This window comes from Hylobates moloch, unplaced genomic scaffold, assembly GCF_009828535.3.
Source record: "Hylobates moloch isolate HMO894 unplaced genomic scaffold, HMol_V3 SCAFFOLD_2, whole genome shotgun sequence".
NCBI lineage: Eukaryota > Metazoa > Chordata > Mammalia > Primates > Hylobatidae > Hylobates > Hylobates moloch.
The window spans coordinates 37,619,304-37,633,065 of NW_026652277.1; the positions used below are offsets into that span (position 1 = coordinate 37,619,304).

Sequence of the window (13,762 nt, forward strand, 5' to 3'; positions counted from 1 at the left end):
AATGAACAATGAAGAAATGGGACATCGAAAGAGAATCCAGCCAAGAAGGAACTTCTCTAGCTAATCTTCATGATGGGATTCCCCTCTGGACCAATGACTACGGCTTGGTAGTTAACACTAAATCCACTGATGGCTCACCATGTTTTCATGTGTTATGTTTACACATGTGCTTAAATTGTTGGTAAATCTACATTCTACAATCTACAATCTATACAAGTCACAATATTTCCAATCACCTGATAACTTTAAAATAATTGATGGCCGGGTGTGGTGGCTCATGCCTGTAATTCCAGCGCTTTGGGAGGCTGAGGCGGGCAGATCACGAGGTCAGGGGATGGAGACCATCCTGTCTAACACGGTGAAATCACGTCTCTACTAAAAACACAAAAAAATTAGTCGGGCATGGTAGCCGGCGCCTGTAGTCCCAGCTACTCGGGAGTCTGAGGCAGGAGAATGGTGTGAACCTGGGAGGTGGAGCTTACAGTGAGCCCAGATGGCGCCACTGCACTCCAGCCTGGGCGACAGAGCGAGACTCTGTCTCAAAAATAAATAAATAAATACTTGATAATGTGTAGGTTAACAGATATAAGGCAAGGCGGAAGAGAAGCAGCAGCAGAATGAACCTGGTGGGACTCACCTTAAACGCTAAGAAAACCATGAAAAAGAAAGATGGTAAGATGTACATGTACCCTAAAACTTAAAGTATAATTAAAAATAAATAAATAAATAAATAAAAATAAAAACCACAAAAAAAAGATCGTCTTCATGTGTACTCCACATTTGAGAAAAGGGCCAACGAGAAACTGCAGTTTTATCTAACTTTATAATTATGCAAAGGTATTTATAAAAGGATCACTTTAATACCAAGTCATACTGAAGTTGTACAGAATCCAGCCTCATAGACACAAGTCAGGCATTTTGGATCATAAACAAGACAGAACATATCAGCTATGACATTAAAAAGGTAATTACATGCATATACAGAAATAATCATTTTATGAAAACATGAATTTGCCTGATAATTATGATGCTGAAATAATAAATAGAAGAAAAGACAAATGGCATGCATTCATAATAAATGTAAACATCAAGATGATTAACAAACATCCAGCGGATTAGCAATAATGCAGATATATCCCAAATATCAGATATCTGATGAAAATAACATATAAGAATGTACTTTCTCACATTCTATTATATTAGTATCCTTCCACTGGAAGCGGGAGAAAGGCAGCCATCAAAAGAGATAAAAGATGGATTTAGTTGACTCATATAAATATTTATTAATTAAATCCTCATTTTACTTGATTTTGTTTTAGTTTTATAAAAAATGATAACCCTTGAAAACAACTGGAAGGTATCTAACCATTAAAAAAATTAAATGTAATTTAGTACATTCTGTTTACTAAATCAATAGAGTAAAATCTACAAAAAAGTTTCTCACCAAAGAAAGTAAGGCTGGGCGCAGTGGCTTACACTTGTAATCCCAGCACTTTGGGAGGTTGAGGTGGGCGGATCATGATGTCAAGAGATGGAGACCATCCTGGCCAACATGGTGAGACCCTGTCTCTACTAAAAATACAAAAATTAGCTGGGCATGGTGGCACGTGCCTGTAGTCCCAGCTATTTGGAAGGCTGAGGCAGGAGAATCGCTTGAACCCAGGAGGTGGAGGTTGCAGTGAGCTGAGATCACGCCACTGCACTCCAGCCTGGCGACAGATCGAGAATCTGTCTCAACAAAAAAGAGAAAGAAAGAAAGTCAAATAGTGAACAGTTTCTAGTTAATTGTAGAGCAAATGTCAACAAAATTGATTATTTCTTCCCAAATGCATTTTAAATAATTATAGGCTTTCAATAAATATTTAAAAACAGAATCATGAATAAACCTGACAGAAAATATAAAGAAAAAAACTGAGAAAAATTACTCTTTCAGGAAATTTCTCAGGAATAAATACTACATCAAATAAGTCACTCATTAAGAGCCCATTCCATTTTGCCATTTTTTTCTTTTATTCCTTCATCCCTCCCGCCCCTCTCTTCTCTCTTCTTCCCTCTTTCTCTCTTTAATAACTGATCTTTAAAACAGTGTAAATCCAGACACTACACATGTGTGGTTCACTTAGCTTGTTATGTATAGTTATATATATATTATAGTTATATATAAATATATATATTACATATAGTTCTATATATATAACTATATGTAAATATATATAACTATATGTAAATATATAACTGTATATAGTTATATATAACTATATATTATATAAACTATATATAACTATATATAACTATATATTATATAAACTATATATAACTATATATAATATTACATATATAAAATATATTAATTTAATATTTTAAAATATTTTATAAAATATTTTATTAAATAGTTTAAACAATATATAAAATAATATATATTCTATATCTATATATAATATATATTCTATAACTATTATATATATATATTCTATACATCTATATAGTATATATTTTCTACATCTATCTATATATAACTACATAGTTCTATATATCTATATAGATATATAGTTCTACACATCTATATAAATATATAGTTCTATATCTATATAGTTTTATATATCTATATATAATATATAGTTTTATATATCTATATAGTTTAGTTTACTAGCTAAATTACCATGATAATAAAAAGTAAGGCTTTTGGAAGCCACTCTAAAATTGGTTCTCATTTTTCAGAGGATCATTGGATTTTTGGCATGCAAATAAACCACAGAATTATTTTCATAGAATGTTTGAGTGTGTGTTACTGAATCATGACTAAATCATATTCCTTATGATTCTTATAAGAATACAAAAATAGAATATTAAGAATATTTCTTTAGAAATAGATTTATAGATTTTTCAGGCAAATTAATCAAATTTCATGAAATTACCTAATGATCAGAATGCAATATTGTGACTTCCATTCAATTACAAGGACTAAAAAGACAGTTATTTTTCTCGAATATCCTGAATATCTTTTCTGGAAACTATGTTGCAGTTATATACATATTTTTAGCTATATACATGTTTTCTATGGAATCTCTTGTAGTAGGAAATAAGGTAGAGTTATAATTTCTTTAAAGTATTTAATTGAAAACAGTGGACAATAATGAGCTGGAAGCTTCATATAAACATTATAAAATAATTTCTTTAATGTATATAATTTAATCAGTTCCTTATTGTAAAAATATTTCTATATTATTTTATATTACTATATACTCATATATATGATTTTTGTAGAAAAAACAGAAAATGCAGAACAAAAGTAAAATGTAAAAAAAATTTCATACTATTACATATCAAGGGTACAACATTACAAAAATTAAATTTTATCTTCAAAATTAATCCATTACATCCTAAAGTGTGTTTTAACCGTATTGTTTTTTAGTAACATTCTTACCAGTTCAAAAATATCATAAATAATTTTTAATTTGTGATATAAAGGAGTTTTATGTCATAGACAGTCAAAAGGGTATCAAAATCCACTGTCACATCTAAATGCAGAGAGAAAAATCTGTATGAACAGTAGAGATTATTCAAGTAATATTAAATTCAATATGTAATGCACTTAGAAATGGATATCAGTCTTTAAAATTCATTAAAAAGTGACATATAATCATTTTGTGTCATACAAGATCTACTAATAATCTATCTTCCTTTATCTTTTTCATTTTTAAACTCTGAATATCACAAAACTTAACCAAATGTTGATTCTCATCATTGTTCTTCACCTTCTACACCAGAGGGCAGGCAGGGGCAAGAAGAGAAATTGAAATTCATATTGCACAAGTTTGCACTTTAAATGTCCAGGGTAAAGAGGTTAGTGGAAGAAAAATTTTAAAGTACTGAACTGGCTAGCAACAACTTTGGCAATGACCGATCCTACAGCTATTTGTACCGTTATGATAACAAATAATGCAAATCGATGCCCATTTTCTTTCTTAACCAAAACTAGTTTAAATACTCACAGTTTTTTTTAAGAGTCTATTTCACAGAGGAATACAACTCTGATTAGAGCTTTAAAACAATATTAACTTTTAAAATAACTTTTTGTGACATCAGATAGTTTAATCGCTAATTTTTATTTTCAACACTTAAACCTTGAATCATTTAACTCAATTCACTGTCTAAATTTTTCAACTCTAAAGTCCTGAGTTTCATTTTCATCACCTAACCATTTTTCCTCATACTAAAGTACTTTCAAATAAATCATTTTCTATGCTCTTTGCAGCAAAAAATTTAGGAAAAAAATTATATATATATATATATAAACATACTAAATAATTAATAAAAAGTTGGGACATATGCCTAAACTTTCCTGGAAAGTAACAAAATATAAATACAATTTTTATTAAAAAATACCAGAGCAAAATCATACGTAGGGAAAGAACAGATTTTCTAATATTAACTGTGATGTTACCTACACAGGAATCTTTCTCCTTCAACAGACAGAAATCAGATAAAAGATAAGGGAAGATGCTGGTGCTAAATTCCTGGACATGCTATGCAGGAGTGAAATGTCAGATGACAAAGCAGTATCAGGTATGGTCACTGAGCAGTGGAGCCAGACTTGATGACAATGTAGGGTAAAACAGGCAAATGGGTTCAAACTCCAGCTCAGCTACTTAAATGGCTTAGCAAGTGACTTAACCTTCCTTATAGAAGATGTGGAGAGTAGCAGTACTCACTGGTTGGAGTAGGGTGGAGGGGAAATCCACATAAAGCATCAGCTATGGTTCTTTGCACATAGTAAGAGTCAATAATAATAAACTGCTGTTTTATGTGCTGCTGACTCTTACTATTATTCAGTTTTCTCTTCCTTTTCCCTACTCCTTTATCTCCCGTTTCTATTTGTCTTCCTTGCCTTTTCTCCCCTATTATCTTTTCCCCTTCCTGGCTCTCCTCTTCCTTAATTCCTCTTTCTTTTGCTTCATTTTACTGCCTTTTACTTTTCCTTCCTTTCTAGATTAATCACGGTTAGCAAAGAGTCTATAAAAATATAAGGTTTTCAGCTTAAGAAACATACTGAAAGTTTGTTCAAGGATGACTAAAATATTCTTATTTTCTTTCATCTCTTGGTATATTGATTCATTTAGCAAATAATCATTAAATCCATTTACATAACACAATGACCCAGAGTACTTGACGGTGTCCTCAATAAAATAACAATCTTGCTTCTAAGACAAATCAGCTACACATGGAACACTGAGACAAATCAACTACATATGGAAAGCCAAAATACATATAGGAAAACAATAAAAGAGATGTCACAATGCCACATAATTGCCAAATGTATGTCCTAGACAGGAGTGCATAAGAGGGAAGATTACTTTGTGTGGCAGTAATCAACAAGTATCTTTTATGGAAACCATAACCACCAAAACCAGGGATATTGCCAGTTTTTAATTTCAGTCACTCATGGTCAACACTAATGAGTAGGTTAAGATAAACACTAATTTTAAATATGAGATAAGTGCTGGCTCTTTCTAGAAACCAGGGCTTCAAAAAATATTTGTGAGTGTTTCTATTCACTGGCATTGTTTCTCTTTTCACCATATTCACACATCGACATTACCACATCTCTCGGGTTATGATGGATAATCATGTTTTCAACATTTTCACATCAGAAAAACCCTGCCAAGAGACCTATAAAAGCTTCAATCACTCAAACATTTTATGTGATACCAGACTATGACATAAAAAAACATGAGAAGAGTAAATATGACATACAAGTCAACAGACAACACAAACATTTATATTCATTTGTTTTCCAGGTAATTGATATAGAATTATAAACCTCAGCAAGGAGAGTAATTATGATAGTAATAAACATTCTTTGGACATCATAATTATGTTCTTTAAATTTAAAACAAGAGCTAGCCTTTCCCTTAGGTTTTACGCTGCTTTTGAATTTAGAGAAACTCAATCAAAATGTTTATATGAATTAAAAACCTTTGAAAAATCTCTAAAACACAACTTGTTTGTAAGTATTTTTAATAAAAGCAACAACATAAGAACAAAATTAACTTGACAAGCAAGTAACCATGACTTAAAAATATGCAACATCAAACTGAAGGCATTGTCATAAAACAGCATAATCTCAGCTGATAGAATGATTAGAAATTAAAAATGCCTTTGTATTTTAAAATATTTAACGTGTCAATTCAGCTCCACATTGTTAGAAAAGAAACTGAACTGTGGTCTCTTTGACAATAATGTCAAAGAGTCAACTAGAACTTGGCAGATTTCCAAGCCAGGAGCTATGGTTTTATTCAGCAGTTTCTATGAATGCTCTGCTTCACAGAGTTCTGAAGCTAATCAAAGTAGATGTTCAACTTGCCTCCACACCAAAACTTACTCTGCAGCTTTGCAAAGCACTCCCAAGACAGCCTAGTGTATAAAACTATTTTATAGATGCATATATGTAAAGAATGGAAGTGACAATGAAGTCAGACAAACCAGAAACCAAATCACCGTGTTTGTGCTATTCTTTTTCCCCAAAGAAAAAACCTGGAAAGCATTTAGAATCTTTCTACTTCTAATCCTTACCATATCCTCTAATAGGAAAACTGTTAAAGGTAACCTTAGTTATTACTGACTTTAAAATATTCAAATATATTGCTAGTTCAAATGTTTAAATATGTGAGGTATAAAATATAGTATATATATTTCAAGCTAAACACTATTATCAACTATTATCATCATCAATGAGTTTAAAGGTCTATCTCTGGTTAAACAATATGGAATAATGATCACCAGCAATAAAATGAATAAGAATGCAATGTAAACATTAGAAAGCCATCAAAGTTTTAACAGAATAAACTGTAAACCAAAGAAAACTGTTTAAAATCTGCAGTGCCATCCATGTGCTTTTACACTTACTGTTGTGCGTCACAGAAAAATTTTCTTAGATATCAAAAATGATATGAATTACTAAAATATACTTTCCCTCATTTCTCCAAATGTATACTTTATCATGCCAAAACAATTTATATCCTTCTTGGTAAAAAATAAATATCTTAGTATCTATATTTTTGAAACATTCATTTGATCTAACATCTAAATCATTACATTTATACTTTAAAGAATCATTTTGCATTTTTTAAAACTCATATTTGCAAGAAAGAAACCTAGACCTTTAAAACCTATGAATTTAGAATTGTATAGTTGATACGTTAATAGTGAAAGAATTCACAACATCAAAAACTATAAAAAATTAAACCACAAGACCTTTACACAACCACAACACTTGATTTTAACCATGACAGTGTTGAAAATGTGTAGGGGCAAACACACACTCACTCCAACACACATAACACAAAAATTAAAATAATATATATAAGAACATCATTAATTTAAAAGTAAGCTAAATTATACACTACCAGAAGAGTTTGGCTACATGGTATTTTCTTGCCATGTAATTTTTTTAGACAAAATTTTTGATCTCCTTGAATTAGTCTATTTCACCATCTATGCCAAGAAAGGCTAAGTTCTAACACCTTTTATTGTGCCAGAATTGGCTTTACTCATCTTGCTTACATTTTTTGGAGGGGAAAAAAAAAGTCTCTGTGAGATATAAAGCTTCTCCCACTACTCACTTTTGATTTCTGTACGCTTGATATATCGTTGCCAGGCTCCCTAGGATGAGAGACATGAGGAGGAGGCACAGAATTGCTAGGGGTTTCCACTAAAAAGCCCAGCACCGTAGGCAGCACTAATCCTGCACCTGTGATGTGTTATTCAGCAGTTAAGAAATGCAGCCCAGACTGTGGTTGCCTAATGCAGCTCAGCTGTTTTTCTCAGTAGTCCCTTTGATTATAAGCTGGCAAGAGAGATTATTCCGGTCAAGCAATGAGCTATGTTCAGGACTCATGGCATACGACAGTGGAAAGGTAAAAAAGAAAAGAAACCTAGGAGTCAAAAACAAAACAGAACATAACAAAACAAAACAAAAGAAAAAAGAAAGAAAAGAAAAAGGACAAAATGAAAAAAATGTCACTGACCACAGTGTGTTATGTAACATTTCCAGATGGTTGAGAGCTACCTCTGAGTCTATGCAAGGCAGAAAAGTATCTAGAATTCCTCATTTAAATATCTAGAAATCTATCTTTACAATATCCTTTGACATTTAGAATGCTATTTCAATATGCCATGTCTTAAGTTTATCTTAAGAGAATCTCAATTTCACAAACCAATCAACTACACAAACATTTAGAAATCTTTCATTAAAGAGGTTTACCTTTACTAAATGTCAAATTCCTTTTAAAATTTGGAAAATTTCAAAATGTTTGGAAAACTGAAGACCAAATGAATACCATTATTTCTATCTTCTTATTAAATCTACAATATCATTTGACTTGATTCATTAAAAATTTGATATAAAACATATTTGAGACATAGCTATCCTATTCATCATATATAGTTAAAACAGAATGAAATATTTATTAGAGTCAACTTAAAGCCACTAACAAGTCCATACTGATTTAAGAGATATTTGTCACACACAAATGTTAAGAAACACTTACTATACACAAATATTTCAAAGTGCTGTAAGCACTTTGGGCTCAAAGAGTTGAAGAAGAAATGGCCACCATGTTCATGAACCTTAAAATCTATTTGGAGAGTGTGGCATAAAAGTTGTCAATTTTGTTGTTCTTTTGTCATAAAAGGTCTGCTGATTGTTCACTCACACCAAAAGTTTCACTCTATTTCCTTTTATACTATAGATAAACATAAAATCATGTGTCCTCCAAGCTAGTATCTGTGCCACTTTAAACAAATAACCTAAAACCTTATCCAAAAAAACAGATACCTCTGCCTAACAGCAGATGGTTAAAAACAAACCAAAAAATTCCTTTACAAAAAGAGCTGAAATGAAGAAAATATATCAATTCAAAATGTAAATATAATTTTTATAAAATGTAACTATAATTTAAATATATATTAAAGAACATGTTAAACATTTTATTTTTGTTATTGCTGTTTATATACTAATTCCCTACTAGCCAAAAAGTATATTAAAAATTTTGTTAGAAAAAAATATGCATAGGATATGTATTAAAATCAATAGGGTCAAAAAAAATTCCTGTGTACATAACATTCTCTCTCAACAGAATTTGACAAATCTTATAGTTTTCCCTTATATTCAAACACTTGGGTTAGAATACTGCATTTCAATTTCCAAGTAACACCCTGAGGCCGAATGAAAGAAGAATGGTATTCAGGAAGTGTGCTGTAAGATGTTTTACTAGTATTCTCCTAACTCTACCATTAGTCTCTATCCAAAGTAAAATAAGATAGTTGAATTGGAACCTGGATATGTGTAAGACTAGAGTTCACAGAGTTTTGATAATTTATGATAAATCTTTTTTCTTGAAATTATACTTAATAGGCTGAAACACTGAACCACCATCTACTTTGATTTGTAGGAATAAGACTGCCAAAGGACAATCTTGTTGAATTCTGGGCAGAAACACTGAGGAGAGATCTGAACTGAAACTGTGTTATTATAATAATTGTTATCTTCAATCTGGGCATGGCACACACGGAACATTCTGGCCTGATGCTGCTCAAGCTGTCCCTCTTTGGATAAACAAACGGCTTCAGTTTTCAAAACATTCTCCTAAAGCACTTTTATATTCTTATTTTTTAAATTATATAACACCCAGTACACCTCAGTGGTCCCAGTCTTTAAAAGCCTTGTTAATCTTACCTTTAAATTTTCTTTCTTTATATTCTTTTATCCTATTCATATCTTCTCATTTATGCCAGTAATGTTCTCACCCATAAATTCTACTCTAAGGTCAAAATGTTTCCTTCCTCCTCTTTTAAATAACTGTCAATATGGGCTCTCCCAATAAACAAACCACCACCAAAAAAAGAACAACAAAAAGCCTGTATCTGGGTTGCTACGTGAGAAATAATTACCCTTCACAAACCCTATCTTCAGATATTTCTGTATTTTAAGCCACACCAACATAAGGTAGATGTATTTGTGTGTGTTATGTTTTTCCACCTTGAAATAGTTTTAAGAAGTTGGACATATTATCTTAAATTTCAGTATCAGAGTGAGTTAAGAAATAAATACATTGTATTTAAATGACCAAAGTGATCCCAAACAATCACAATACTAATATGGGGCCAAAGGACCATGGCTAGCTTAATGGCCACTTCGGTCAAAATTTTCCACATTCTAAAAGAACAAATGAGATCAAACAAAATATTTTACCAAATTGTATTCATTGGTACTTCAGTTATGAAAACTATTCCCTGTATTTACCTACAGAATCCTCTATCTTCTATGTGAAAACTCGGCAAATAATTAAAGCTTGGCAAAACTTGTCAGTTTTAACTCTCATGGTCAAGTCTGTTGATCTTCACTAGGAGTCTCACAGCTTTTTTTTTCTTCTTTCCTCTAAAGAGAAAACTTAATGACCTTTCAAAATGAATAGGCCCGATTTATGATAAATGATTAGTTAAGAATTGAAGTTTTTTAGTTTCTTTCTTTCTTGGGAAACAAAAAATACGCACTTTTATTATTAAGCCCATAATAACTATTTGGTAGCAATACAAATATTTCCTAGTGGCTCCTATTCTCTAGCAGCCAGTCAAACAGCCTCAAGAGAAAAATATTAAAATTGTGCTATTATGAAATAGCAGATAATCTGGAATAAAACAAATGCTTCTAGGGTCATTATATCCTAAAAGTTCTTTGCCCCAGTCTTAGAACATGGCACTTTTGAGCATGCCAAAATCATGATAAGGACATATTTCTCTTCTCATTTCACACCAATAAAGAAGGAAAAAAGCCTTGTCCAATAGGCACCATCAAAATAATCTACCCACCCCCAACTATGCCAGGCTCCTGCCTCTGTGGAGTTCAGTGGCTCCTCACTAGCAGGAAAGTATAAGCAGAGAGACCATTAGTTATGACATGGAGACTCTAGCTGATAATGCTGACTCACTTCAGGAGCTATTATACTATAAACAGTGTGCTGAAAGCCATTTATCTGCATTTTAGGATAAACAGCAGAAAAGTCTCAATTAAATAGATTGCAAGAAATAAGTTGCTGATGTCAAACCAAGTGAAGCTTACTTTTGAAAAGAAAAATCTGTGAATGTAATAAAAATCAATGTGGGACATCAGGGATGTTAAAACAGAAAATTCAACATTTTATTTTATAATATAATTATAAACATAACCTCTTTCAAATCATTTTATAAGATCGGCTTATTTGATTATCAAAGTTATTGCACACTACTTTGAAGTTCAAAGTAAATTTACTGAAACTTGACATTCTCTTAAGAAACAACATTTATGGTACTACTGGCACTGAGCCAATGTATGCTATCAAGGAAAGCTTTATCTGTCACTATGTAAAAGGTGAAGTTCAATTAGGTCTGTTTTATCACTTCTTTTCCTACACACAAACTATCAGGAGAGATCATTTCTTTTCTTTCTTTCATTTATTTATTTTTTTGAGACACGGTCCCACTCTGTCACCCAGGTTAGAGTACAGTGACACAATCACAGCTAACTGCAGCCTCAATCTCCCGTGCTTAAGTGATCCTCCCACCTCAGCTTCCCTTAGTAGCTGGGACTACAGGCATGCACCACCAAGCCTGGCCAATTTTTCTATTTTTTGTAGAGACGGCATTTCACCATGTTGTCCAGGCGGGTCTTGAACTCCTGGACTCAAGCAGTTCACCTGCCTTGGCCTCCCAAAGTTCTGGGATTACGGGTGTGAGCCACTGCACCTGGCCGAGAGATAATTTCTAAATGACTCCCTTCAAGAAGAAAACACGAGTGCTATTTTACATCTAACTGTAAACACACACACACACACACACACACACACACACACACACACACACATCTATCTCTAGCATGTTAAAATGCTTCAAGGAAAACACTATATAATTAGATATAATTTATCATGGAACCATGGAGGCTTTATTCCACAACTGATTAGAAGGATATGAGACAAAGTTTGTGACCAGCCTGGCCAACATGGCCAAACCCTGTCTCTACTAAAAATACAAAAATTAGCCAGGTGTGGTAGCATACACCTGTAATCCCAGCTACTAGAGAGGCTGAGGCAGGAGAATCACTTGAGCCTGGAGGTGGAGGCTGAAGTGAGTGGAAATTGTGCCACTGCACTCCAGCCTGGGTGACAGAGTGAGACTCTGTCTCAAAAACAAAAAATAAAAAAAAGAAGGATATGAGACACACCAAGGCCTTTACTGCAAGGATCAAATATAGGTAAAACACAACATTTAGAATTTATTTTTCCTACTTGCCAGAAAACAAATCAAAATCTTCTCTCTTTCATATTTCCAAATGTCAGAAGCTTTTCAAAATAATTTTGAGGTTAGCAAAGAGAACACATAGGTGTGTATTATGTCAACTACTGAAAGCAAATAAAGGTTAGCCTGGAATCTGATCTCTCTACCAACACATTCTTGTGGGCATTATAGATGCTCCCTGAAGGAATATTACACTAATGCTGACTAAATTTTTAAAACATCCCAAATCTCATTAGATGTATTCCTTAGCAGTATTGTTCAAAGGCGTGACCTCTACTAACATCAAACTCACTGCCACTTCTTAATAAACCTTTAATGTTTTCTCCAATATCACCTCCAATATCCTGTTCTGTTTCACTGACAATACAACAGGTTAAACAACAATAAAATATTCAGTATCAACACATGTAAGTTTTTGTCATGTCATGAAAACTATGACAGCCCACAAACAAATGTTAGGTTACCAGTAACAAATGCTTAAGAATACTGATTCGCATTAATGGCTATGGGTCTTCAGAACACCATTACATATTTTGGCTGCTGTGTAACAAGCCTGGCACAGAAAGATGGCAACAGTACTTTCATATCCGAAATTACCAGTGTTCAAGCTAAAAACTGTATTTGTCATTCAAAACCTCTATTAAACCTAAACAGCAACGAACATGACATGTTCTTAATTTTTAAAAAATAGGGACAAGAAAGGATCCTTGCCATCAAATGACTCCAATCAAGATTAGAAAAATTTTTCCACCAGTAAAATGACCTAATAGTCATAGCTTTATGAACGTTTATTAATGATCCAGAATAATCATATCGGTTTATACCTTTAAAATTAACTGTCAATCATGTTAACATTCATTGAAAAGAATTTGTATTTCTATAAACCCTCCTTTTTACACAGACACACACACACAGGTACACACACACAAATATGTCCATGGTGAGGGTCAACAGGTAACAAATTATTCCCACAAAACCTTTCTTGCCAAATGTTCCTAATATTTTATAAACCTCACAAGTAACTTAACTACTGGACAAACCTTCCAGCTAATGATCAAAAATATAAAACTTCAAAATATTTTTCCCTTTTTCTAAGTTCTTCATAAAATGCCTGAATGCTCATGCCCCAGAAAAAGCTAATGCACAAAACAGGATATACCACAGCACTCTCAACTTCTGCTGCAACATCAAGACTGGCTGATAACTTTGCTTATATATTTTCTATTTACACATATCAAGTTTCCCAGCATTACTTTCCTCCTCACAAGCAGCAAACCCAGAGACCTTCATTACTAACATTCCACAATGCATGGGGAAAGCAAGTTGCGGGGCCGGGAGTGGTCCAAGTGTCTCTCTACTTGAGTGTATGTGCAGAATGTCTTTTTGATCCGAGATCCTTTTCTGCCTCCTTCTCGATTTCTTGTTTTCCAGT

General features: G+C 32.7%; 1 protein-coding gene across 11 annotated transcripts in view; it reads right to left on the reverse strand.

Annotated features, from left to right (window-relative positions):
* BMPR1B (bone morphogenetic protein receptor type 1B) overlaps positions 1-13,762 on the reverse strand; it is a 403,893-nt gene that overhangs the window by 58,825 nt on the left and 331,306 nt on the right. The window contains exon 1 of one of the 11 annotated variants that reach the window (XM_032137390.2): positions 237-368. The exons of the other annotated variants lie outside the window; for them this stretch is intronic. Coding sequence (XP_031993281.2) covers positions 237-279 — 43 coding nt within the window. The 5' untranslated portion in view covers positions 280-368. Of the gene's footprint in view, positions 1-236; positions 369-13,762 lie in introns of those variants that run through there. 11 annotated transcript variants of the gene reach the window in all.